Source organism: Coregonus clupeaformis, chromosome 27 (genome assembly GCF_020615455.1).
Source record: "Coregonus clupeaformis isolate EN_2021a chromosome 27, ASM2061545v1, whole genome shotgun sequence".
Classification (NCBI taxonomy): domain Eukaryota; kingdom Metazoa; phylum Chordata; class Actinopteri; order Salmoniformes; family Salmonidae; genus Coregonus; species Coregonus clupeaformis.
In genome coordinates, this window is record NC_059218.1 from 46609275 (window position 1) to 46622373 (window position 13099).

The following is a 13099-nucleotide window of genomic DNA, read 5'->3' on the forward strand; positions in this document are numbered from 1 at the left end:
CATGGACCGGCTTGACCTTGGAGACGTGGAAGGTGGGGTGGACCCGCATGGAAGCGGGCAACTGAAGTCGGACCGCCGTTGGACTGATGACTTTCTGCACAGGAAAAGGACCAATGAAGCGAGGGGCCAGCTTTCGTGATACAACCCGCAGCGGCAGATCCCGGGCAGACAGCCAGACCTTCTGACCAACCCGGTAAGTAGGTGCTGGGGTCCTCCGTCGGGTTGGCACCGACGGCGTAGCTGGTTCCAGACTTCAGGAGCACAGTGCGAGCCTGGGCCCAGTGCGGCGGCAGCGGCGGGCATACGCAAGAGCAGACGGACAGGTGGCATCCGCCTCCTGGCTGGCAAACAGTGGAGGTTGATACCCGTAGACACACTGAAAGGGGGAGAGCCCGGTGGAGGAACTGGTGAGTGAATTATGGGCATATTCCACCCAGAGCAGGTGTTGAGCCCAGGCCCGGGGATTTTGGGAAGCCACACACCTCAGTGCCTTCTCCAGCTCCTGGTTCATGCGTTCAGTCTGGCCGTTTGACTGCGGGTGGAATCCAGACGATAGGCTGGCGGTGGCCCCAAGGAGATGACAGAACTCCTTCCAAAAGGTTGCTGAGAATTGCGGGCCCCGGTCTGACACTATATCCTGGGGTAGGCCATGGATACGAAACACATGTTCCAGGACCACCTGGGAGGTCTCTTTAGCAGAGGGTAGTTTGGGAAGGGGGCACGAAGTGGGTCATCTTACTAAAGCGGTCAACAATGGTAAGGATGACTGTGTGTCCGTCAGAGGGCGGAAGGCCCGTAACAAAGTCCAGTGAAACGTGGGACCAGGGCCTCTTGGGTATGAGTAGGGGTTGCAGCAACCCAGCAGGAGGCTGGTTGGGAGTCTTGTTTCGGTTACAAGTGGGACAAGCTCGGATGAATTCTCGGACATCCCGTCTCATCCCCCGCCACCAGAACCGCTGGCGGACCAGATGAAGGGGTGCGAGTGATGCCGGGATGACAGGCCAGACGGGATTCGTGCCCCCACTGAATCACAGGTGACCTGAGATTTGCTGGAACAAACAGACGGTTGGGGCGCTGGTGCTTGGACCTGGCTGGTCCCGAAGAGCCTCCATGACCTGCTTCTCGATCTCCCAGGTGAGGGCCGCTACGACCAAGTGGCTGGGAAGAATGGGAGCTGTCATGGCGGTGGTCTCGTCCTTCTGAAACATCCGGGAAAGAGCATCAGGTTTGATGTTGCGAGATCCCGGGCGGTAGAAGAGCGTGAAATTGAAGCGCGTAAAGAACAGAGACCACCGCTGTTGACGGGAGTTCAGCCTCCTGGCTGTTTGGATATACTCCAGGTTCTTGTGGTCTGTCCACACTACGAATGGTTCCTTTGACCCCTCTAACCAGTGCCGCCATTCTTCAAGGGGCGAGCTTGACAGCCAACAGCTCGCGGTTCCCAATGTCGTAGTTGCATTCGGCAGGGGTTAGCTCGACGGGAGTAGAAGGCACAGGGGTGCATCTTGCCATCCTCAGCTGCTCTTTGAGAAAGCACTGCACCCACTCCCACGTCCGAAGCATCTACCTCCACCACAAACTGCCTTGCTGCATCTGGCATCTGGAGGATGGGAGCAGAAGTGAAACATGTCTTGAGGATATTGAAGGCCTTATCAGCAGCTGATGTCCATTGGTACGGTTGTTTAGTGCTGGTTAGCGCCGTGAGGGGGTGCAGCCACTGTGCTATAGTTTCTGATGAATCTCCTATAAAAGTTGGCAAAGCCCAGGAACTGTTGCAACTTCTTCCGAGACTCAGGAACTGGCCAGGAAGTGACAGCCGACACCTTCGTGAGATCCATCTGAATGCTGCCCTCGGTCACCACATACCCCAGGAATGAAACGGTCTTGGCATGGAACTCGCACTTCTCTGCCTTCACGAAAGAGAGTTCTCCAGCAGGCGGCGCAGGACCAACCGGACGTGGTGCGTGTGTTCTGACAGAGTCTTTGAGAATATTAAAATATCGTCAAGGTACACAAATACGAACGTATTTAGCATGTCCCTGAGGATATCATTCACTAGGGCTTGAAAAACTGCTGGGGCATTGGTGAGGCCGAAGGGCATGACGAGATATTCATAGTGGCCGGTTGGTGTGTTGAACGCTGTCTTCCATTCGTCTCCCTCCCTCATCCGCACCAGATGGTAGGCATTGCGAAGGTCCAGCTTAGTGAATACAGTGGCTCCCTGCAGCAGTTCGAAGGCAGACGAAAGTAAGGGCAGTGGGTAGCGATTCTTAACCGTGATGTCGTTCAGACCCCGGTAATCTATGCATGGACGAAGGGAACCGTCCTTCTTGCCGACAAAGAAGAATCCCGCTCCTGCGGGGGAAGACGACGGTCTAATTATCCCCGGAGGCAAGAGAGTCATTAATGTAGTCCTCCATGGCCTTTCTTTCCGGGGCTGACAGTGAATACAGACGACCCTTGGGAGGTGCTGTGCCAGGCAGGAGATCAATCGCGCAGTCATAGGGTCTGTGTGGGGGGTAGAGATGTCGCCTTGGATTTGTTGAACACCTCTTTCAGGCTGTGGTAACAGGCCGGAACATTGGATATGTCGGAGGTAGCGCTAGATCCTTCCCGGTGAACGGGCAGGGTGGCCCCCCTTAAACAGGTCTGGTGACAACTCCTTCCCCACTCACGGACTGTTCCTGTCTCCCAGTCGATGTGGGGGTTGTGCTGACGGAGCCACGGGTATCCAAGAATGAGTGGTTGGCCAGGTGAGTGTAGGAGGTGAAACTGGATGGACTCCTGGTGGTTTCCTGACAGCAGGATTGTCACAGGGGCGGAGATATGAGTGACAGTGCCAAGATGATGCCCATCCAGGGCTCGTGCAGGAATGGGTTGTGTCAGTTGATGATGGTTCACGCCCAGTTGCTGTGCAAGCTCAGGGTCCATGATGTTTGCTTCGGCTCCGGAATCCACAAGGGCGGCCAATGTATGAGTCTTGTCAGAAAGCTGAAGGCGGAGATGAAGCAGGGTCTTTCGGATGGAGGGAGACTGAAGGCTTGTTGAGCTCACCCGGATCTCCCCTACACCTGGTGAGCTGCGGCTTTTGCCGGACAAGTAGCGACACGGTGATTCTCGCCACCACAGTAGAGGCAAAGGTTGGAGCTTAGACGGCGCCGACGCTCCTCGGGAGTCAGAGAGGCACGGCCAATCTCCATGGGCTCAGGCTGATTGAGTTGGCTATGGGACTTGACAGGCAGGGGCTGGACAGAAGCGGTATCGACCCGAGTACGGATGGCAGGTTGACTGGAGACGGCCCTTCTCCCTCCTCCCGGGTCTGTATACGGCGGTCAATCGGAACGGCAAGGTCAATGGCGGCATCAAGCGTTGAGGGCGGGTCATGGGAAACAAGCTCGTCCTTGATATAGTCCGCCAGGCTATGGAGGAAGGCTTGCACCAGTGCCTCTGGGTTAAACGAGCTTTGACTGGCCAGGGTACGAAAGTCAATGGAGAAGTCTGCCACTGTCCGATTGCCCTGACGGATGGTGAGCAGAGCTTGTGACGCTTCGGCTGTTGGCGAGCCTAGGTCAAAGACCTTTAACATCTCCTCCTCAAAGGCACTGAAGGAGGCACAGGCTGGGGTTTGCCGGTCGAATTCGCCGTTCCCCACAACCGAGGCTCGACCGGTGAGATGTGTGATGACATACCCCACCTTGGCTCCCTCTGTTGAGAAAGTCCTGGGCTGTAGTGCAAACTGGATTCGGCAGCTGCTCAAGAATGGTCTTACTTGCTTCTGGTTGCCATCAAAACGTTCCGGGTTCCCAATCCTTGGTTCAGGAGCGTGGGGATCTGGTGGCAGCACTGCCGGGCCTGCAGCATTGGGACCTCCAGCGGAGGGATGAAGGAGTATCGGTGGTACAGGAACAAAAGGACCAGGGGGTGCAGGTGGAGTAGCCGGGCTTGAGAGTAGTTGCAGGGCTTGGGCTAGCTGTTGTTGCTGCAGTTGGAACTGTTGTTGCTGCTGGTTGAATAGCTGGAGAAGGGAAGCGATGTCGCCAGCCATCCGATTTATGTCTCCCTCAGAGCGTTCCAGTCGCTGTAGGGCAGTCCTCTCTGGCTCTTCCTCCATCGTGGTCGGGGGAGTGCGCTGGGTCCATGATGGTCAGATCGTTCTGTCACGAACAGAAGAGGACCCAAGAGCGCAAGTTCAAATTCAGAGTTCTTTATTCAAGGTTACAGGCGGGAAGAGGAGTCCCAGGGGTGTCAGGGGTCTTTCAGGGTCCTCCTGTGGGTACCTGTGCTCCGGGGGTCACCAAATGTCCGGGGGTGTCCAGTCCAAGTGCTTAGTGTGTGTGTTCCCCAGTGATGGAGCGGCGTATCGGGCTGAGGGTGGTGAAACGTCTGGGCACGCTCATCTGGTGGTCGGAGACCTGGGGGAACACACACACACAACAGCAATATGAATGGCAGGCAGAAGTACAGATCAGGGCTGGGCAAATATCGTGGTGAGAGACAGAAGGCAGAAACGAGTTACCGGAGGGGCTGAAGATCGGAGAGTAGTCGAGGTCCAGAAGGCAGGTTGGGATAGACGGGGCAGTAGAACAAGGAGGCAGTCAAGAAAGGATCGGTATCACAAACAGGAGTCAGAGCGCAGACAGGCAGGTTACTGGTCCGGGTTTGAAGACGATCTGACAGGGCTTGGCTGAAAAACAGGGCTTGATATACTGGGAGAGGTAGTGGGGAAATGCAGTTCAGCTGGCAGAGTAATTAGAACAGAGTGAGGCAAGGTGAGGATGGTGAGTGGGAAATGCAGTGCAGCTGGCCAGGTAACAAGAGCAGAGCAGGGCAGGTGGAGCTAGTTAGGCTGAGTAGAGAGAGGGAGGTGAGCAGAGTGGAAGATAATTGAATGCAATTAATGTTGCTACCAGGGAGAGAGAGTGCTCATGACACCGTTATCTGAATACCACAGTTCTTACCTTTCTAACAGTACCAAGCATGTGTTTGTAGGACTGAAACAGAAATGTACTTTATGAGGGTAGTATACAATATTATGTGTCCTTTAGAAAATGCCACCGGAGGGGGTTAGAGTTTAGCAGGTCTATTATTATTATTATATTATTATTATTTGAAACAATTTGCATTGTGAAAAGTAAAACAAATTTGCTTAATATCATTAATACTCCCAACTTTCATTATTTTTGGAAGAAAAAAAAATCTAGATTTTTTATTTTGTATCAATAAAAAATCTAATACATTTCGTGGACCACCTGCAGTACTAGTGGTCCATAGGTTGGAAACCACTGGTGTAGTTTATGATGTAGCAGGTACCAAGCCATGGGTTTTTGTTGGTCTTCTGGTCTCTGGGAAGGTGGTTTAATGTGCGATGCTAGTGTTATATAGTGTAATAGCTCTATAACTGATGTTTTTGTGTCTGTAGGAGACAACAGTGGATGGGCAGACATCTTTGATCGAACCATCAGGAAGGTTGACCCACAGGTCCTACCGTTACCAGAAGACTGCTGTAAGTGTGTGTGTGTGTGTGTGTGTTTGTGTGTGTGTAGTTTTGCAGCATTATTATATCTGTGTGTAGTTGTGTAGTTAATTGCATGTTGTTGTGTAGTTTTGCAGCAGTACCCAAAGCGTTGTGACTGTATCAAGACAGAGCTGGAGTGTGTGGAAGTCAACCTACATGACGTTCCTCAAGTCTCCACCAATGTCACCTGGCTGTAAGTACCTCTCTCGATGTGCGTGTTTGTAGTCAGTGTGCGTGTTTGTGTGTGTGTGTGTGTGTGTGTGTGTGTGTGTGTGTGTGTGTGTGTGTGCGTTTGCAACTATGTGTTGTGTGCTTGTGTTTACACGTGGGTCTGTGTTTGTGTAAGCGAAGTTTCATTACAGTCCCAGAGTAGAGATGTGGCTGGTTTGTTCCTGAAACACACACACACACACACACACACACACACACACACACACACACACACACACACACACACACACACACACACACACAGGCAGTGAATCAGTCAGGTAGATTCAAATGATTCACCTCTTCAGCCAGGTTGAGATGAGATGAGGGTGTAACAGCAGTAGTTTATTTCCTGTAAAATCACAAGTGGTGCTAAAACAACAGCCACTAAAATCTCAGACATTCCCAGATCATTATACACATAAAATACACACATATAAATACAGTGCATTCAGAAATTATTCAGACCCCTTCCCTTTTTCCACATTTTGTTACGTTGCAGCCTTTTTCTAAAATGGAATACATGTATTTTTTCCTTATCAATCTACACACAATAATAATATATAAGGTCCCACAGTTGACTGTGCATGTCAGAGCAAAAAGCAAGCCATGAGGTCAAAGGAATTTTCCGTAGAGCTCCGAGACTGGATTGTGTCGAGGCACCGATATGGGGAAGGGTACCAAAAAATGTCTGCAGCATTGAAGGTCCCCAAGAACACAGTGGCCTCCATCATTCTTAAATGGAAGAAGTTTGGAACCACCAAGACTCTTGCTAGAGCTGGCCGCCCAGCCAAACTTAGCAATCGGGGGAGAAGGGCCTTGGTCAGGGAAGTGACCAAGAACCCGAAGGTCACTCTGACAGAGCTCCAGAGTTCCTCTGTGGAGATGGGAGAACCTTCCAGAAGGACAACCATCTCTACATCACTCCACCAATCAGGCCTTTATGGTAGAGTGGCCAGACGGAAGCCACTCCTCAGTAAAAGGCACATAACAGCCCGCATGGAGTTTGCCAAAAGGCACCTAAAGGACTCTCAGACCATGAGAAACAAGATTCTCTGGTCTGATGAAACCAAGATTGAACTCTTTGGCCTGAATGCCAAGCCTCACGTCTGGAGGAAACCTGGCAGCATCCCTACGGTGAAGCATGGTGGTGGCAGCATCATGCTGTGGGGATGTTTTTCAGCGGCAGGGACTGGGAGACTAGTCAGGATCGAGGGAAAGATGAACGGAGCAAAGTACAGATATATCTTTGATGAAAACCTGCTCCAGAGCGCTCAGGACCTGAGAGTCTCTGAATGTCCTTGAGTGGCCCAGCCAGAGCCCGGACTTGAACCCGATCAAACATCTCTGGAGAAACCTGAAAATAGCTGTGCAGCGACGCTCCCCATCCAACCTGACAGAGCTTGAGAGGATCTGCAGAGAAGAATGGGAGAAACTCCCTAAATTCAGGTGTGCCAAGCTTGTAGCGTCATACCAAAGAAGGCTCGAAGGCTGTAATTGCTGCCAAAGGTGCATTAACAAAGTACTGAGTAAAGGGTCTGAATACTTATGTAAATGTGATATTTAATTTTTTTATTTTTATACATTTGCAAAAATGTCTATAAACCTGTTTTTGCTTTGTTTGTGTGTAGATTGATGAGAAAAATTTTAGAATAAGGCTGTAACGTAACAAAATGTGGAAAAAGTAAAGGGGTCTGAATACTTTTCGAATGCACTGTACATATTTGTATGTTTAGTGTTGAGAACATGTGCATATTTTCTAAAGGTCTATCTTGATCAAAACATCTGCCTCTCACACAGAGCTCTAGCTTGGCTTCCTGAACTCGTTTGGAACTCGCCGTTTCATCTCAAATTAATATTGTCCAGCTATGACCAACAGAAAGTGTTTTTTGTTTAAAATCTATTATTTTATTAATTATTTTAGATTAATGGCTATAAATCGATCTCTGAATGTGCTGTAGTGATGAAACTCTCCCCTGCTGCGCTACAATGTAAGGATTGCAGGCATGTGCTTTATCAGTTGCTGTGACATAGGGCTCAGCCAGGAGTTGATGGACAGTCGGAAGAGGGAATGAAATGGTAGAAGGGGTTCAAGAGGTTTCAGATTTCACATCCTACGTCACACAGGCTGACAAAATACGCTACTGTGTCCGTGGGAACCAGGGCTATCGTTCAATGCAAGCCATTTCGATCTACGGTGTCCACAGAATGATTTTATAAGCAGAGATGATGGTCAAAACCGGTACCAGAACCACGAAGGTCCCCTAAGCAGGTAACTTTTACATCTAATTAAACTAATACAATTTCTCAGAGAAAGAATGTCTCGTGGTCCTCTGTAGCTCAGCTGGTAGAGCACGGCGCTTGTAACGCCAAGGTAGTGGGTTCGATACCCGGGACCACCCATACACAAAAATTTATGCACGCATGACTGTAAGTCGCTTTGGATAAAAGCGTCTGCTAAATGGCATATTATTATTATTATTATTAGGAGGGGGTCTGGGGAATTTTTATGTAGAAGTACTGAGAAGCTCAGTTCTGGTGACTTTTTAAAAGGAAATTCTACTCCAAAATGAAAGAAAATAAAATTACGTTGACATCATCTAAAATAAAATACCTCCAGAAATTAGCCCCAAAACATATTGGTAATATTATGGATTACAATTATTTTATAGCCTATGCATGGTCCATATTATCAGGTACGCTATTAGCAAAAGCATTATCACCTGTAGCCCAACTGATGCAGTATTGTGGCTATAAATAAATATAGTGGCTGAATCTTGGGGTTGCCTATCTGCATTTATCTTTTTGGGCTAATCATTAGCCAGATCACAAATGTGATCTTTTAACTATACTGAACAAAAAATATAAACACAACATGTAACGTGTTGGTCCCATGTTTCATGAGCTGAAATAAAAAGATCCCAGAAATGTTCCATACGCACAAAAAGCTTATATCTCTCAAATGTTGTGCACAAATTTGTTTACATCCCTGTTAGTGAGCATTTCTCCTTTGCCAAGCTCCATCCACCTGCACAGCCCCATGTTGCATGGAACTGTGCATAATTTCTGGAAGCTGAAAATGTCCCAGTTCTTCCATGGTCTGCACATTCACCAGACATGTCACCCATTGAGCATGTTTGGGATGCTCTGGATCAACGTGTATGACAGCGTGTTACAGTTCCCCCCAATATCCAGCAACTTCGCACAGCCATTGAAGAGGAGTGGGACAACATTCCACAGGCCACAATCAACAACCTGATCAACTCTATGCGAAGGAGATGTGTCACGCTGCATGAGGCAAATGGTGGTCACACCAGATACTGACTGGTTTTCTGATCCACGCCCCTACTTTTATTTTTTTAAGGTATCTGTGACCAACAGATGCATATTTGTATTCCCAATCATGTGAAATCCATAGATTAGGGCCTAATTAATTTATTTCAATTGACCGATTTCCTTATATGAACTCAGTCAAATCTTGTTGCGTTTATATTTTTGTTCAATGTAGTTACCATCCTATTGATGAATGTTATGTCCCAAAATACTGTTAGGGTAACTTGGGTTAAATCACTACCTGGGGTAACACGCCCCCTGCCTGTGCTTCTCACAGAAACCAGTTAATAAAATAGAAAAAATCCCCCAACACTCTCCCTGGTTTCCACTAGCAGTGCCTACAACTACGATTTCGAAGTCGACGTCGGCAACCTTCCGTCCCTGCTCTGGATCGAGCGGGGCTTCTCCATCTGTCGGAGGCCTGCATCCTGTGAAGCGTGGGAGTGGGCGGATTTCCTCGTCCTTCTCGCCAGCTGTGATTTTGGGAAGCTCCATGGTAAGAAATGTGACCGTTCAACCGGAGCTCGAGTAAATGACACTAAGCTGCTCCCGAATGTACTATGTCAGGACGTGGAAATCGATTCTATCGTAGTCCATGTGGGTTTTAATGACATTATGAAGGGCAGCTCTGAACAGTTGAAACTGGATTTTAAAGAGCTGATTGACTCTCTGCTAGACACTAACAAAAAACCCATCATATCTGGCCCTGTGCCCTCTCTGAATCGTGGCGTTGAACGTTTTAGCAGGATTCTTGCTCTTCACAACTGGCTACGTGATTATTGAAGCTCAATGGGTGTAACTTTTTGTTGACAATTTCGAAACCTTTTGGAAACAAAACACGTTTTATAAATCATTTGGGTTCCTGGATCCTTTCACAGCATTATTTGACTGCGTTGAGACAATTATTTAACAATGACACAATCCCAGCTCAGCTAATCCCTACCATGTGACACAGAGTTGTCAAAATGCTTCAGCAAATGTACATTACATCAGGGGCGTCGGTATACACAATATAAGTAACCTAATTGATGTCCCTCTAACTGCCCTGAATGCCTCTGCTGATCCTACAGCTATTGTATTCAGTAATCATGTGCCTAAGAACCAGATTTATACTGTTAGCACTGAGCCGGTGTGCCCGAGGAGGAAGTCCACTGTGTGCAGCTCACCCTGCACTAAAATAAAGAAAATGAGCACATCTACTGCTGCTAAGCTTCCCAGTAAAGCAATAAAAACAAGTAAGCATCCCAGAAGAAAGGTGCTCAAAATAGCCCACGTTAACATATGTAGCTTAAGAAACAATGTTCATGAAATCAATAATTTGCTAGTAACAGATGACATTCATATTCTGACTATCTCTGAAACTCACTTAGATAATACCTTTGATGATACAGTTGTAGCAATACAAGGTTATAACATTTACAGAAAATATAGAAATGCCAATGGTGGAGGTGTTGCTGTTCATATTCAGAACCACATTCCTGTGAAGATTAGAGAGGATCTCATGTTAAATACTAAGTAATATGGCTACAGGTTCATCTGCCTCACCTAAAGCCAATTCTGGTGGGAAGCTGCTATAGACCACCAAGTGCTAACAGTCAGTATCTGGATAACATGTGTGAAATGCTTGATAATGTATGTGATATCAATAGAGACCTATACTTTCTGGGTGATTTAAATATTGACTGGCTTTCATCAGGCTGCCCACTCAAGAGAAAGCTTCAAACTGTAACCAGTGCCTGCAACCTGGTTCAGGTTATCAGTCAACCTACCAGGGTAGTTACAAACAGTACAGGAATTAAATCATCAACATGTATTGATCATATCTTTACTAATGCTGCAGAGATTTGTTTGAAGTATCCAAATCCATTGGATGTAGTGATCACAATTTAGTAGCCATATCTAGGAAAACCAAAGTTCCAAAGGCTGGGCATAATATTGTGTATAAGAGGTCACACAATAAGTTTTGTAGTGATTCCTATGTTGTTGATGTAAAGAATATATGTTGGTCCGTGGTGTGTAATGAGGAGCAAACAGACACTGCACTTGACACATTTATGAAATTGCTTATTCCAGTTACTAATAAGCATTCACCCATTAAGAAAATGACTGTAAAAACTGTTAAATCCCCATGGATTGATGAGGAATTTTAAAATGGTATGGTTGAGAGGGATGAGGTAAAAGGAATGGCAAATAAGTCTGGCTGCACAACCGATTGGCAAACATATTGCAAATTGAGAAATCGTGACTAAACTGAATAAAAATAAGAAGAAACAACACAATGAAACAAGGATAAATAACATAAAGAATGATAGTAAAAAGCTTTGGAGCACCTTAAATGACATTTTGGGGAAAAAGGCAAACTCAGCTCCATCATTCATTTAATCAGATGGCTCATTCATCACAAAACCAACTGATATTGCCAACTACTTTAATCATTTTTAAAGTATTGCCAACTACTTTAATCATTGGCAAGATTAGCAAACTTAGGCATGACATGCCAGCAACAGTTGCTGACACACATCCAAGTATATCTGACCAATTATGAAAGACAAGCATTGTAACTTTGAATTCCGTAAAGTGAGTTTGGAAGAGGTGAAAAAATTATTGTTGTCTATTAACAATGACAAGCCACCGGGGTCTGACAACTTGGATGGAAAATTACTGAGGATAATAACGGACGCTATTGCCACTCCTATTTGCCATATTTTCAATTTAAGCCTACTAGAATGTGTGTGCCAAGGCTTGGAGGGAAGCAAAAGTCATTCCGCTACCTAAGAATAGTAAAGCCCCCTTTACTGGCTCAAATAGCTGACCAATTAGCCTGTTACCAACCCTTAGTAAACTATTGGGAAAAAAATTGTGTTTGACCAGATACAATGCTATTTTACAGTAAACAAATTGACAACAAACTTTCAGCAAGGACATTCAACAAGCACAGCACTTACACAAATGACTGATGATTGGCTGAGAGAAATTTATGATAACAATATTGTTTTGTTAGACTTCAGCGCGGCTTTTGACGTTATCGATCATAGCCTACTGCTGGAAAAACGTTATGGCTTTACACCCCCTGCTATAATGTGGATAAAAAGTTACATGTTACATGTGTACAGCAGAACGCTTGGCGTGTTGTGGAAGCTGGGCCGGGCAGAGCAGATAAAGGAGATGGTGATTAATGTTTGTTCAACAGTTAGCCCAGGTTTCTTCTGCAGAATACACAACGAAGCGTCAGTGGGACTACAGATCCTTTCAACAAAGATTATGAAGTTGCTCAGATTATCTGTATGTGAGAGGGAAATGTTATTTAGGAGGAGGTTGTCGGGTGAGGTCGTCGGGTAAGCTTGGCTTTATACATAGTTTGGGCTTTGTCGAGTAAAGCTTAAACTATGTATTTAGATTGTAGTTAGGTATTGTAGGTAGTTATCGTGGGTTGTTGTATGTAATTATTGTAGGTTAGTATTGTATTCGGCTGAGCCTGGTGAAGCATGAAGCTAGCTAGCTAACCCACTACCTGGACTAGCTGGCGGGTAGCTACTGGCAACTATTAGCAACGGTATAGTTGTTTCACGCCTGAGAGTGCCTGTAATTACGCCAGCTGGCTGCCTACAATAATTACATACAATAATGCCTACCATTCAGCTGTTTTCTAACATCATTGTCTGAACCGTTAACGTTAGGTAGTAAGTGGCTACTGTGCTTGAAATTTAGCTAGCTTGTTGCTACCTGGATAGCTACTAGTAAACAATAGCTGGAACGACCTAGCGAACAGACGCGAACTGGCTGAGTCAATTCAGTGGCTAGCTTTGCACTTGGCTAGCTAACAGTAGCTGCTAGGGGTGAGTCATAACCTACATTTGTGTTTTGTTTTTACATATTGGTAGCCAGAGTCGTTCAAGGAACTCGGGACATGGGTGACTAGTTAACGTTAGCTTGGCTCTCTCTGTGTGTTCGTGCCGTGAAAGGAGGGGTTTCTTCTTTGTCTGAAAGCAATGGCTAGCTAGTATGCTAACTATTCTAGCTAACTAACTGGCTGAATAAGTT

General features: G+C 46.7%; 1 protein-coding gene across 1 annotated transcript in view; it reads left to right on the top strand.

Moving 5' to 3' along the window:
• Positions 1-13099, top strand: part of LOC121541353 (relaxin receptor 2-like) — a 178376-nt gene that overhangs the window by 31330 nt on the left and 133947 nt on the right. Inside the window, 2 exon segments of the mRNA XM_045207960.1 lie at positions 5420-5503; positions 5603-5708. Of these exon segments, the coding sequence (XP_045063895.1) occupies positions 5420-5503; positions 5603-5708 (190 nt within the window).